Here is a 12750-nt window from a genome sequence, read left to right as displayed (position 1 = left end):
AGCTGGGGAGAGATAGCAAGGGGAGAAATGCCAGATGTAGGTGATGGGGAGGAAGGCAGCAAATCACACTGCCATGTGTGTACATATGCAACAATTTTGCATGTTCTTCACATGTACCCCAAAACCAAAAATGCAATAAAATAAATGGGGAAAAAAAAGAAAGTTAGGACTTTTCATTTTCCAGGTTTTCTTAGTGTGAAATATGAACTCATCATTATATGGCCTGGGAACTGGATCAGTTTTAAATCATATGTTGAGAGCCGGAAGATGGTGGAGGAGTACTGCCTGAGAATGAACCATTATCCAATGAGAGGTAAATTAATTATTTCAGCGAATTAGAATTATCAATTAGTAAATTATCTCTTACCAGGCACCAGATGATGATCTGTTCTCCCAAGTTAATTTATTTCATTGGGTGAACCTGCCACTCCTTAAAGAATAGAGTATATTGGTTCCACCTGGGACCAGGTCCAATATTAATAATAATTTTCAAATGAGCTCTTCAGACCCTTAATTCAGCCATTAAGAAGACAAATAACAAAAGGAATGCTGCACCATGATTCTGCCCAGGTTTTTTGCCTGTGCATTACCCAAGGGTCAATCACAGGCAGGTGTTCTGGGACTGGGGAAAATGTGGTAGGAAGCTATGGAAAAGCAGTCACCTGGGTCCAGCCATGCACCAAGCATCTCCCAAAGAAATGCAGCCTTTAGGAGGAAGTTGTAGTAAAGGTTAACACTGAGATATGAAGAAAGCTGGTCTGAACTTGAGGATGCTGATTATTTTATGAGGGTGTGCATTTTATTACAGTCATGCATCATGTAACAATGGGGTACATCCCAAGAAATACATTGTTAGGTGACCTCCTCATTGTGTGAACATCATAGGGTGCACTTACACAAAACTAGATGATAGAGCTTACTGCATACCTATGCTATATGGGATAGCCTATTGCTCCTAGGCTACATCATACACCCATACAGCATGTTCCTGTACGGAATGCTGTGGGCAACTATAACACAATGGTATTTGTATATCTAAACCTATTTAAATATAGAAAAGGTACAGTAAAAATATGGTATTTTGAAGGATATATAATCACTAATGACATTTACAGCTAAGAGTGACAGTGCTAGCCAGAGCGGCTTTAATTTTTTTAAAAAGTTAATTTGCAATCAGTGTATTGTTTATATGTTTATATGTATTGTTTATTAGTCTTCTACAGTGCCTTAACATTTTGGTCCCTGAAGTAGATTTGAGTCTCTCTGAAATACTGCCTCTACTCTGTTAGGGAAGCAGTGTGTGGCATTAATGGAACGACATGCAGATGTGGAGGAAGAAAAGTCTGGGCAAACTTCCTCAAGCCATCTAACCTCTCTGCACCAGAGCTTACTTGGAAAGTGGAACAATACCACCAGTGGCATTTCTGCTTTTCTGATGGGCAGGACCACGGAGGGCTGGAGGCAGTGCTGGGACAGAGCATGGTTCCGCCTTTGATAGTCTCTGCTCTTCATAGGGAACCCCAGAGTGAAGGACGGCCAATGTGTTTTGTTTGTATGAACACAAATTCTGAGTGAGTGGGGTTTGTTTCCCTAAGGAAACCTGGCATTCTGTTTATAATGCTTGTTATTACAAAGGTGGTGGTTTGTGGAGCCAGAGGTGTATAGTCATCACCTTTATCAGTACAGAAAAGATAATCTGAATCGAAGTTCTTCCACAGAACTTTTGGAGGAAAATTCCGTAGCTACAGAGGCCAGGATGCTGGCTTTTGCCAGTTACTGAGAGCCTAACTCTTGGTGTTTCATTCCCAACTGAAAACACATCATTCCCAGCAGGTTTTCCCTTGTGCAGCCTGCATTCAGGTTCCGGAGTGCCGACTCTCCTTTATGGGGTTGAAGGCCTCCATGATATTGCAAAAGACATGCTTTCTCAAGATAGGCTGGAGGAAAAAACCTCCATATTTAATGATGCTATTCCAGCGAAGCAGGGCCTTAATGATGATAATAATAATAATTAATGGCACAGCTAGAGAACTGACAAATAATGGGGAACAGATGATCCCTTCCTGGCCTCAAAAAAAAAAAAAAAAAAAAGGTCTGTATGCCTGCAGAAAATTAAACAGATTCTTTCCTGGCAATTTAAAGCTCAGATGCCGTAGCCAGAGTCAGTTAGTGGTTTCTGTTTTTCTCTGTGGAGAGCTTAAAGTATAAAATTCCAACTACTGCTAACTCCTGCATTGCCACACAAAGCAAAATAAGGCATATGGCATCAGCCCTGAGTCTTAAGTTTAGCTGCAGTTCTCACATCCTAACTGGTCCCCCCAGCAATTTTAAGTTCTTTTATGTTTTATCGTTTCTTAGTTGTGCTAATAAAGTGTAACTTTCTCACCCTATTTTTACTTCTACCATCTTTTAAAATGACTTAGAGTTTCACAAAATGGGAATGTTGGGCCACTCACTATTTGGATTAAGTCATTCCCTTAGTGCTCTGTATCCTTTGAGGAAGGTTAGGTCATGCTCTAGTGACAAGCAGTCTATATCTGTTACCTTGTTAAGTGAATCTGAAAAGCCTCATAATCAATAATTAAGCCCAAGTGAATTAGCTCAGAAGACTCTGTAAGGTCCTGCTCAGGTATCTAAAAGAACAGCAAAAGCCACCAAGGCCCAGTAATTTGACTTCGAAATGGTTTTCCGGCTTCTTTGTCTCTACCTGTGGCACCACAAAGAAAGAGAGGGAGGAAACAGAGTTGTTCTGGTTTCTGTCAAGTGGAGAAGTAGACAGTTGGGCCTGTACCTCACTTTGAAGGATCATCACGGCATGGTTAAAATGGTGATGCTCCAAGGTAGCAGAGGTTCCATAGAGCTGGGCCAGGGCGGAGCCACTCCTGAAAGAGGACAGAGAAATATAAGAAAGTTCCTAATACATAGAACTTTCTAGGTATTAGGCTAGATGCCATGGATGATATATGATGAATTCGGCAGTCTCTGGCCCTGAGAAATTTACAGACTAGTGAGAAAGATGAGACGAGATCATAAGGAAAAATAATGCACATAAAAACAATGCAAATACTAATACACTGTGGAAATATGCTCCAGGTCCAATCGAAGGGCTATGGATGTTCTGAGGAAAAAAAGACATAATTGTCTTTTTAAATTCTGTGACTTCTGAGTGTTCAGAACAACTGTCAAAACGAATTTGAGCTTCCATAGGAGATGACCTTGTGAATATTCTGCAGAGTGCATTTTATCTACTCTACATGAAAAGCTGACAAACTTCCAGTATGGCTTCCCAGTCCACAGTCACACTATGATATCTCAGTATGGAACTCTGAAAGTTCTCTGGATTTGGAATGAAATCTCAGCTCTTCCTCCAAGTAGCAGCTTTGGATGGTTATTTGGCCTCTTTAAGATTCAGTTTCTTTGTCTCTAAGATTATATTATCTACCTAACCTGTTATTTATGAGAACAATAAAATATTTGAAAATGCCTATTACAGTTCCCAGCATGTAGTAGATTGTAGTCTATATTAATTATTAATCAATAATTAAAACACATATGACTATTTCCATTTTAAATTAATAAAATACTCATTGATACTTAAAGGGATTACTTTGAATTATCTGAAATTTCATTTTTGTAGAACAATGCATTTCTTAACAATGTCAGTTCTGCAAAGTGTTCATTACTTAGGAGTGTGAGGCAGGAGAATTGCTTGAAATCAGGAAGCAGAGGTTACAGTAAGCCAATATTGTGCCATTGTACTCCAGACTGGGGGACAGAACAAGACTCAAAAAAAGAAATTCAAAAACATTTATTTCCAACTTTGTTTAAGGAATGGGAGTTAGAGCATCTTAAGAATCAAGAGATCCCAGATAAGTCCACAGTATAAAAGGCAGCCACAGGACTCAGGCTAAGGATCCATCTAGAGCTTTTTGTTCTTTCTTGCTTATTGCAGGGGGCTTCGACACTGAAAGCGCCATTTGGCCTTAACTTGGAAATGCTGGAGATTGACTACACACAATTTGTCCTGCCAGTGAAAGAAGCAAGGACTGCATCTAAATGCAACATGAAGAATTTTGGTCACAAGCTTTCCTCCATCTTCAGTGTGAGGCAGCCCAAAACCACCATCAGTTCGGGGGTACAAGGGACCTGTAATTCTTGGAAAGACTCTCCCAACATGTGGTTGCTCATCCAACAGGATTAGGTTCAGTAGTGATTACTGAATATTATATGAAACAATAAAATATAAAATATAGGAATTATTATTCTTAGTAAAGTGCTTAGTAAGGAGGGTATTAGATTTTAAACATGTATGTGTTATTTCTTTAAATCTTGCCTTAATTTATATCATTTAATAAGTGAAAATTTGCTAGGTGAATCTTAGTAATCAGTGATAAACTAATATTTACTGTTTGTTACTATTTGTCTTACATAGAGCTCATTTCCATGAAGATACATGTTTCAAAATGTATACTATATGCCTTTTTCTTAGCTGTTAAAATTCTGTGATGCTTTGTGTGCACATCACATTCTAGTACCTGGCATGGAGTAAGTGCTTTAAAAGATATTGGTTTCTTGTCTAATAAGTTTACAGTAGTTACTATGTCGAGAGACTACAGTTCAAGTTGGGAGGTTGATAATAAGGGTGTTAGCATATTTTATAATATTAATATTATTATTAATAAAAGCAACCATTAGTATCTACCATGCACTAGTCTATATATTAACAACTGAATACATTATAGCATTTAGTCCTGACAGTGATCATGATATAAGTATTATTTTCTCATTTACACATGAGGAAAACAGGGCTCAGAGAAGTTAAATAACTTTCTCAGGGTCACACAGCTAGCTTTTATCAGTTCTAGATTTGTATCCAAGTTTTTAAGCTTCTTATTACATAATGAAAATGATAATTATAATTATCACACATATTTGATATTTGATTCCCCATTTTTACCAAGCTGGTTGTTATCAATGAAAGAAAATTTCAAAATTTAATTCAGAATTCTATTAGTATCACTACTAACCACAGGCTTAGATTCCTGTGATCATTCCTGTCAATCAGCCATTCTCGCATGCACCTCACTTACTAGTGTGAATGTTTTGTATCTAGTCAAGATACAAAATGTTATTTCTTCCTTTATTCATGTTGGGTTAACAGACTCTCCAAAAGTTACATCAGTTAGATGATCAGAAGTCATTCTGTATCTTCGTTTCAGTGAATAAGGAGATGTTTTCTCCTTTAAGCAAATGGGGATGGGGACAATGATGACACCTTTTAACAAATACACCATGGCTTCTGATGCACTGCTACTTTCTGTGCATAGGAGGGAGGCCTCTCCCCCATATCCATATGCCTCCGATCTGGTGTGTTCTATCTCATGGTATTTGTGCAAAGGCAGCCACTGTCTATGGTTTGAGCAGTTCCTCGGCGGATTCCCTCTTTGTTCCCTTCTGTAATTCCACCTTACATTCTTCCCACCTTCACACAATACTGATTCAATCACAGGAAATAGGTAGATTTTGCAACTGAACCAGTCTAATGTCATGAAAGTGTGGGGAGACATTGTGGGTCATTCATTCATCCATCATTCATTCAACCAATAAGCATTGATAATTATTATTATGTCAGGCCTCACGCATGTGGAATACAAAGGGAAATAAGACATGTTCTGATCTTCAGGAAGCTCACAGCCCCCTATAATTGTGTCAGGAATTTTTCTCTGATAAACTTTGCACTAAAAATTCTCACTTTTCTGCAAGCAAGATGCCATCTTAGACCTCAGAGATGGAGCATGGCACTAACACAACTTTGAGGGTTTTTTTTTTTTTTTTTTTTTTTTAAATCTAAGCAAGGATACTTCCATTTCCAAATGGATCCCTTATTTATACGATTAGATTTGGTCCCTGGCAGATTTTCTAGACTGCCAAACCCCTCACTGCCTTTTGTCTCAGGCCAAGGCCCGCTAGGAATGCTGCCTATATCTGCTGTTACACAACCAACTTCCTAGGACCACAAAGAACCAAGTCTACAGTTTTAATATAAGTGGCAATGTGTGTGTGTGTGTGTGTGTGTGTGTGTGTGTGTGCATGCGCATGTGTGTGTGCAGATAAGCTTTATGAAAAGTATTCTACAGAATACTAGTTCTTCTGAATGGTAAATAGCATTAAGGGAAGAAGTAAAAAGGGTTCCATGGCCAAATAAGTTTGGAAAATGCTGGCTTTAAAAAGTGAATCTGTTTATTTATGGTAAGAATTTTCTATAGGCGGCAATATGTGAAAATGCATTGTGATTTTGTGGCTGGGGGGGACATAATATGCAGCATTATTACTATTAATTGATCATAAAACCTTTTTTTTTTTTTTTTGAGACAGAGTCTCCCACTGTTGCCCAGGCTGCAGTGCAATGGTGCTGCCTTGGCTCACTGCAACCTCTGCCTCCCAGGTTCAAGTGATTCTCCTGCCTCAGTCTCCCAAGTAGCTGGGATTACAGGCGCGTGCCACCATGCCCAGCTAATTTTTTGTATCTTTAGTAGAGATGGGGTTTCACCATGTTGGCCAGGCTGATCTTGAACTCCTGACCTTGCGATCTGCCCACCTTAGCCTCCCAAAGTGCTGGGATTACAGGCGTAAGCCACTGCGCCCAGCCGATCGTAAAACCATTTATAAAGCGGTCATGTCTCTCACATAATATACTTCTACTTATAAAGGTATGCTTCTACTTTCTCACATAAAATATGAAAAAAAAAAACCCTGAGATCAATCACATATGGAAAAAATTGACTTTAACAACACACCTCATTTTAATTGTCTGTGCTAAGTATGCCCATCACAAAAGTGTCTTCGGGGCACACATCCTGTAGTTGTGAAAATACAATTACATATGTAGGGTATATGGAGAGAGGAAGAGAATCCACATTCCATAAGTACAAATATCTTTATATATGTAAGTATTTATGATGTGTGTTATTGATTAGGTCATTCTAAAATACTAAAGTTTTTCATTTTGGATAGGCAGCTCAATGAGGAGAAACTTGTTAAAAAGAAAAGTCAAAGTGAAAATTTCCCTTCAGGCATTCAGCACTTTGCACAGGCACCAAAAATGTGTGCAAATGTAAATGTACCTTCGTAACTTCCCTAGATATGCATTCTTTGAAAAAGAGACTGAATGACAGTGTGCAGCCTGACTTAAAGGAAACTTTAAGAAGGAAAACTATGAAAGGTAATTAGGAAATTGAGAATTGTTGGGAGGTGGTGAGGAATGGGATTAGGCTGTCATGGCAGATTAATGTGCCCCAGTATTTCACTTCTGGGACCTGGCCGAAAGCGACAAGATGGGTTTTCATTCCCAAGAAATGAGTATAAGAGATTATGCTAGAAATGAATAGAAGAAGTCTCCTAGGAGAATATACTACAAAGCTGCTTGGTACTGATATTTAATCATCAGGGGCAGCTGTAATAGAGAGAAGGATGAGTGGGGAACGCTGTCCCTGGAGAAAACAGGGGAGAGGTGTGAACAGAGCAATTTCAAAGCACTATGGTACTGCTGCCCTCTCTACTTATTGATCATTCATTGCACGCACTCCAATACTTAAAAATTAAGAACAAAATATGAAAATGCAAAGGTTCACTTATCAGAAAGGCTAAGAGAATAAATCAAATCGTGCTCTAACGAAAGTCACACTTTTTATTGTAGAGGCATTTTGCATTTTATATAGTAATTTGTCCCTTGCTAAATGTCTCCTGTTTTTTTATAGCCTTATATATGGAAAAAAAAAGGTAGCATATACTTTGCCACATAATAATTGGTGCATTTAAATCTCATTTTCAAATCACTTGAAAGACTAGAATTAGGCTGGGAGCATTTTAAGAGAAGGGGTGTTTGCTATATCTCTTTATTTCTCCCACAATGCCTAGCACAGCATCTTGAATATAGAAAGTACTCACTTACTGGAAAATAAAAAGCAAGAAAAGAAGATAGGTTTCTTGTAAGGGACTCTCTAAACAATGGCACACTCACTGAATAAATCTCATTCTAATCATAAAAAGGTAGTTTCTTGACCATGATGCTAAAAAGCCTCCTTCAGCATTCATTGTCAAGGGAAATTTCGATGGAGGTTGGGTAATGGTGGCATTAAGTGTCCTAAGTCCAAAAGAGACTCCATAAGGTAGGTGCAGTGCTCCCAACATCCCATGAACGGGTAAACTGTGTACAAAGTTAATTTTCTTGAGAAAATGCATCATACTATCTTGGAATAGGCAGATCTGATCATGTGATATGAGGATGCAAAAAATTCTCTGAAATCTAGTACCAATTACTCAATACCTGCCTCCTATGTGTAAATGCTATTCAGTCTTATATAAGCAACCTGAGATTTAGGGCCCTCAGTTTTTGTTTTTTGTAAAATTGAGGTACTGAAAAATATGAGTAGTAAGCTCTAGTTTGGTTTTATAATTTTTATGGCTTAATGTCTTTGAACTGTTGGATGTCAAAATATATTTTTGTTCAAGAGCTCATATATCTGACAAGGCAGCCAATAAATTGGAAGCTCAACAACTCAAAATAGATGTCACAAAGTCAAGGACCAGAGCGTGATACAGTGATTAAAGAATGGCTTCTGCAAACAGACATCCCTGGTCCAGGCTCCACTCTACCACATGAATGGATTTGGGTAAGTTCAATTACCTTACTTACAGGAGGCTCAGTTCCTCCTGTATAATGGAGACAAACATATCAACTCCACAGAGTTGATGGTGGTAAGGGCTTAAGACACAGTAAACAATAAACTGCAGTTCTTCCCATTGTCTCAGGAAGTGTGAGTTGCAAAGGACAGAAATGGAGTACAACTAGCTTTGCTAAACGGTAGGCTGATTGAATGATACCAGGAACTCTGGAGAAGCCCAGTCATCACAATCACAGCTGGGTGTCCTAGAAATAGGAACAGGATGGAGGGAGCCAGGGATCAAGTCTGACTTTTCTCTGTCTTTCTCCCAGGTGACAGTCTCTCCAGTCTGCTTCTCTCTGAATATCAGTTCCACTCTTCTCTCCTCTTTGTAGACTGGTTTTCTTGTTTCTTTCATCCATTTTGTACATGATCATCATAGCTTTCCCCAAATGGCAGCCTCAGCTCCCAAATCTATATGAGCCTGCAGCTTGGATCCCTGCAACTAACTGACTTAATATAATGGTAATCCAACTTCAAATTCCTGTGAGATAAAAATCTGATTGGTCCAGCTTTGATTAGGTAAGCACTCTTGGTCCCAATAGCTGAGGGATCAACTAGCAAGAAGAGCGGCCTCTGTCAATGCCATCCACCAGCTCTCTCTCTGGGGAGGCGCCATTGGTATCTGAGTATAAATATTGAGCACTTTACTCTTGAAAGGACCCACAAGGCTCTCACTCTTGTTTTACAACACAATTCTAACACATTTATCCCATCTTTCTGCATAAGTGGTAGAGTGGTAGGGGGCTGGAGATAGCATGCTAAAGGGAGATACACTGATGATGATACCATTGGCCTGGGAGAGAGAGGATTCCTAAAAAAATAATGCAGTGTAGACACAAGAACTCCAAACAAGGAGCAATGAGATCCTACAGTGAAAGCATATACAGTGTGCACTTCAATGGGCTCCAGCTCTTTCATGCAGCATCAAGACAATGTATAAAACAATGTTTCATTGTAGCACTATTCACAATTGGATAAGGAAAATGTCACATATATACACCATGGAATACTATGCAGCCACAAAAAAGAATGAGGTAGTGTCTTTTGCAGGAACATGGATGAAACTGGAGGCTATTAACCTTAGCAAACTAATGCAGGTACAGAAAACCAAATACCACATGTTCTCACTTACAAGTGGGAGGTAAATGATGAGAACTTATGAACACAAAGAAGGAGACAATAGACACTGGGGTCTATGTGAGGCAGGAGGGTGGAAGGAGGGAGAGGAGCAGAAAAGATAACTATCAGGTTCCGGGCTTAATACCTACATGATTAAATAATATGTATTTAACAAACCCCCATGACATGTGTTTGCCTATGTAACAAACCTTCACATGTACCCCCAAACCTAAAAGAAAAGTTAAAAACAATGTCTTATAAAAGGATGCATCTGTCGAAGAAATGAGGAAACCTCATTGAAGTGCTATAGTTAAAATATCCCATCCATTCATGCAGTTAACATTCATTTGTTCATTCACCAAACATTTATTGTTTATTATGCTCCAGGCACAGTTCACCCACTGTTGCATGTGTCAAAGAAAAAGAGGAGACATATCTGCAAGTCAGCAATTAAAATGGAATGAGATGCACACTTTGGAAAAGGCACAGCCAGGGCAGTATGCGGGCATAGGAAATTGACCATGGGGGACATTAGGGTGGATAGGAACCTGGAGGTGATGCTTTCTGAGGAGTTTTAGGGAAAGAAGGAGAGAAGCGTATGTCAGGCAGGGGAAACAGCACATTAGGCAGCAGAGAGATGTGACCGAGCAAGACCCCACCAGTGCTTCATGGAGTCCCTGTGTCTGGAATGTAGAGGAGTGAGTGGGCACTGGGCCAGGAAAATGGGCAGGAGTCTGAATGAAAAGGGCCCGAAAGGAACTGGAACAGTATTCTAAAAGCCACAGGAGGCATGGATGGCTTTTAAACAGGGGAGTATCCTGGTCAGCTTTGTGAATTATAAAGCTTATTCTGGCATGCCAAGCAGCCTGGGGAGGAGAGTCATGCTGTTCATTGTAGCAAACCAGGAGTCATGCAAAGAAGCAGTCCTTGCTGTAAGCAAGCAGAGGAGGTGCCAGCTTTGAGGGGTGCTGCAGGGTAGACTGGGTGACTGGCACATTCCTGGTAGGGCCATTCATTGGGGTAGAGATTACAATAAAGAGGGACACACATGAAGGAAAAGACTGAGGTTGAGGGGACTGTAGGACTTCAAAAAGGAGGTGTCCCTCAAACAGTGGAATAAGTGCCTGAAGATAAGCTGAGAATTATGGTTCAAAGAAATGTATTCTAAGCCCATCAGCAGATGGCTGGTGGCCCTGCCTGAAGGATCGTGGAAAGCGAGAGAGGAAGTGGGAGGGCATCGCCAGTCAAGGTTGGGGCAGGGAGACAGAGGCCTCAAGCCAATGGAGAAGCAAGGCTGTACAGGTGGATGGAAACCCTCTGTGAGACAAACGAAGAGAGTTTCAGGAAGGAGGGAGTGACAAAGTATATCTCATGGCAAGAAGAATTATGAAAAGACACAAAAAGTTCCAACAGTTTTGAGAAAAGGGGGCCACGGATCTCATTCCTGAGGGTGGTTTCTCCTGCAAGGTGGAACTGGAAGCTGTGTGGGAGGACAGGGGTTGGGGGAGGGAAGGAAGTAAACCCAGACAGCTTTCCATGAAGTTTGACTGGGAAGGAAAGAGGGAAATAGAACCGAAGCTGGAGAGTGAGGTGGGGATTAGGGTAGGCCTTTTTCAAGATGCGGAATTGTTTCTATTAACAGGATGCAGAGAGCCAGCAGACAGGGACAGTAGATACAGCGGGGAGAGGAAGATTGATGGCATAAGATCTCCAAGGAGAAGCAAGGAAGGACCCATGGCAGGGTGGAGGGATTAGCCTCGGACGGGGGAAGGACAGTCCTCTTACCCAGACAGGAGGGAAGGAGGGAAGGATGGGGATGGATAGATAAGTTTGTAGGTGGCAGGGGAGGAAATTGAGAGAGTTCTCGATTGATGGCCTCAATTTTCTCCATGAAGCAGGAGGCAAGGTGATCTGCTGAGTGGTACGGAGGAGGCGGGGGAGCAGGAGGTGGTTTTGGAAGACAGAAGTTTGGTATATGAAACTGCTAAGAGCAATGGGGAATGGGGCTGGCTAGAGACACAGAAAGACTGGCAGGGAGCTCTAGCATCCAGCTGAGTGGGAGGAACATACATTTGGTATGTCTCTAACTCTCACAACTGTGACATTTTCTCCTAAAGCTTTTACAAGTCTAGGCAGAGTAGCAAGAGTCTGAATTGTTAGATTGAACCAGGACTGAGTTTCTGCAGAGTGGATGTCACAGAGACTTGGTCAAGAAATGTCAGAATATTGAGAAGAAAGCAATGAAGTGATGAGCTATAGGATACAGACAGATTGGAGAGAGGGCACAAAATTGAAATTCATCTGCTAGATCAGGAGTAAATACAAGAGTCCAAGACTTCCAAAGTCACAGTGGGTAGATGTTTAGGGGGGGAAATGGTGAGCTGAAAAGAACCTGTTGACAAAGAGCAGGCTGTGAAAGTGTCAGATAATAGAGGCTGACTTGTTCTGGAGGCTATGAGATCAGTCATCCGAAGTCAATATTACCTCTTCGTCGAAGCCTTCTCTACCTTCTCCACCCCAGAACTTTTCTCTCCAGCTTCTGAAAGCCTGTATCTTTTGTTTGCAGGCAGATAGTGAAAGGAACATTGAAGGCAGACCCTCAATATACAATTCAGGAGACCTGGGTTTTGGTTTTTTTTCTTTCTTTTTTTTTTTTTTTTTTTTGAGACAGAGTTTCTCTCTTGTTGCCCAGGCTGGAGTGCAGTGGCACGATCTCGGCTCACCGCAACCTCCGCCTCCTGGGTTCAGGCAACTCTCCTGCCTCAGCCTCCTGAGTAGCTGGGATTACAGGCACGCGCCACCATGCCCAGCTAATTTTTTGTATTTTTAATAGAGACGGGGTTTCACCATGTTGACCAGGATGGTCTCGATCTCTTGACCTTGTGATCCACCCGCCTCGGCCTCC

At 40.8% G+C, this 12750-nt stretch overlaps 2 protein-coding genes across 5 annotated transcripts in view; one reads left to right on the top strand and one right to left on the bottom strand.

The window, feature by feature from the left end:
* The window catches only part of RBM45 (RNA binding motif protein 45), a 485504-nt gene that overhangs the window by 116047 nt on the left and 356707 nt on the right, over window positions 1–12750 (top strand). The gene's annotated exons all lie outside the window — the stretch shown is intronic.
* The window catches only part of PDE11A (phosphodiesterase 11A), a 385263-nt gene that overhangs the window by 66481 nt on the left and 306032 nt on the right, over window positions 1–12750 (bottom strand). Inside the window, exon 14 of the mRNA XM_032292833.1 lies at window positions 2792–2882. Coding sequence (XP_032148724.1) covers window positions 2792–2882 — 91 coding nt within the window. The remainder of the gene's footprint in view (window positions 1–2791; window positions 2883–12750) is intronic.

This window comes from Sapajus apella, unplaced genomic scaffold (assembly GCF_009761245.1).
Source record: "Sapajus apella isolate SASKATOON/1434 unplaced genomic scaffold, GSC_monkey_1.0 scaffold28, whole genome shotgun sequence".
Classification (NCBI taxonomy): Eukaryota; Metazoa; Chordata; class Mammalia; order Primates; family Cebidae; genus Sapajus; species Sapajus apella.
The sequence above is the reverse complement of the archived record's forward strand: the minus strand, read 5'-3'. Positions and strand labels throughout refer to the sequence as shown.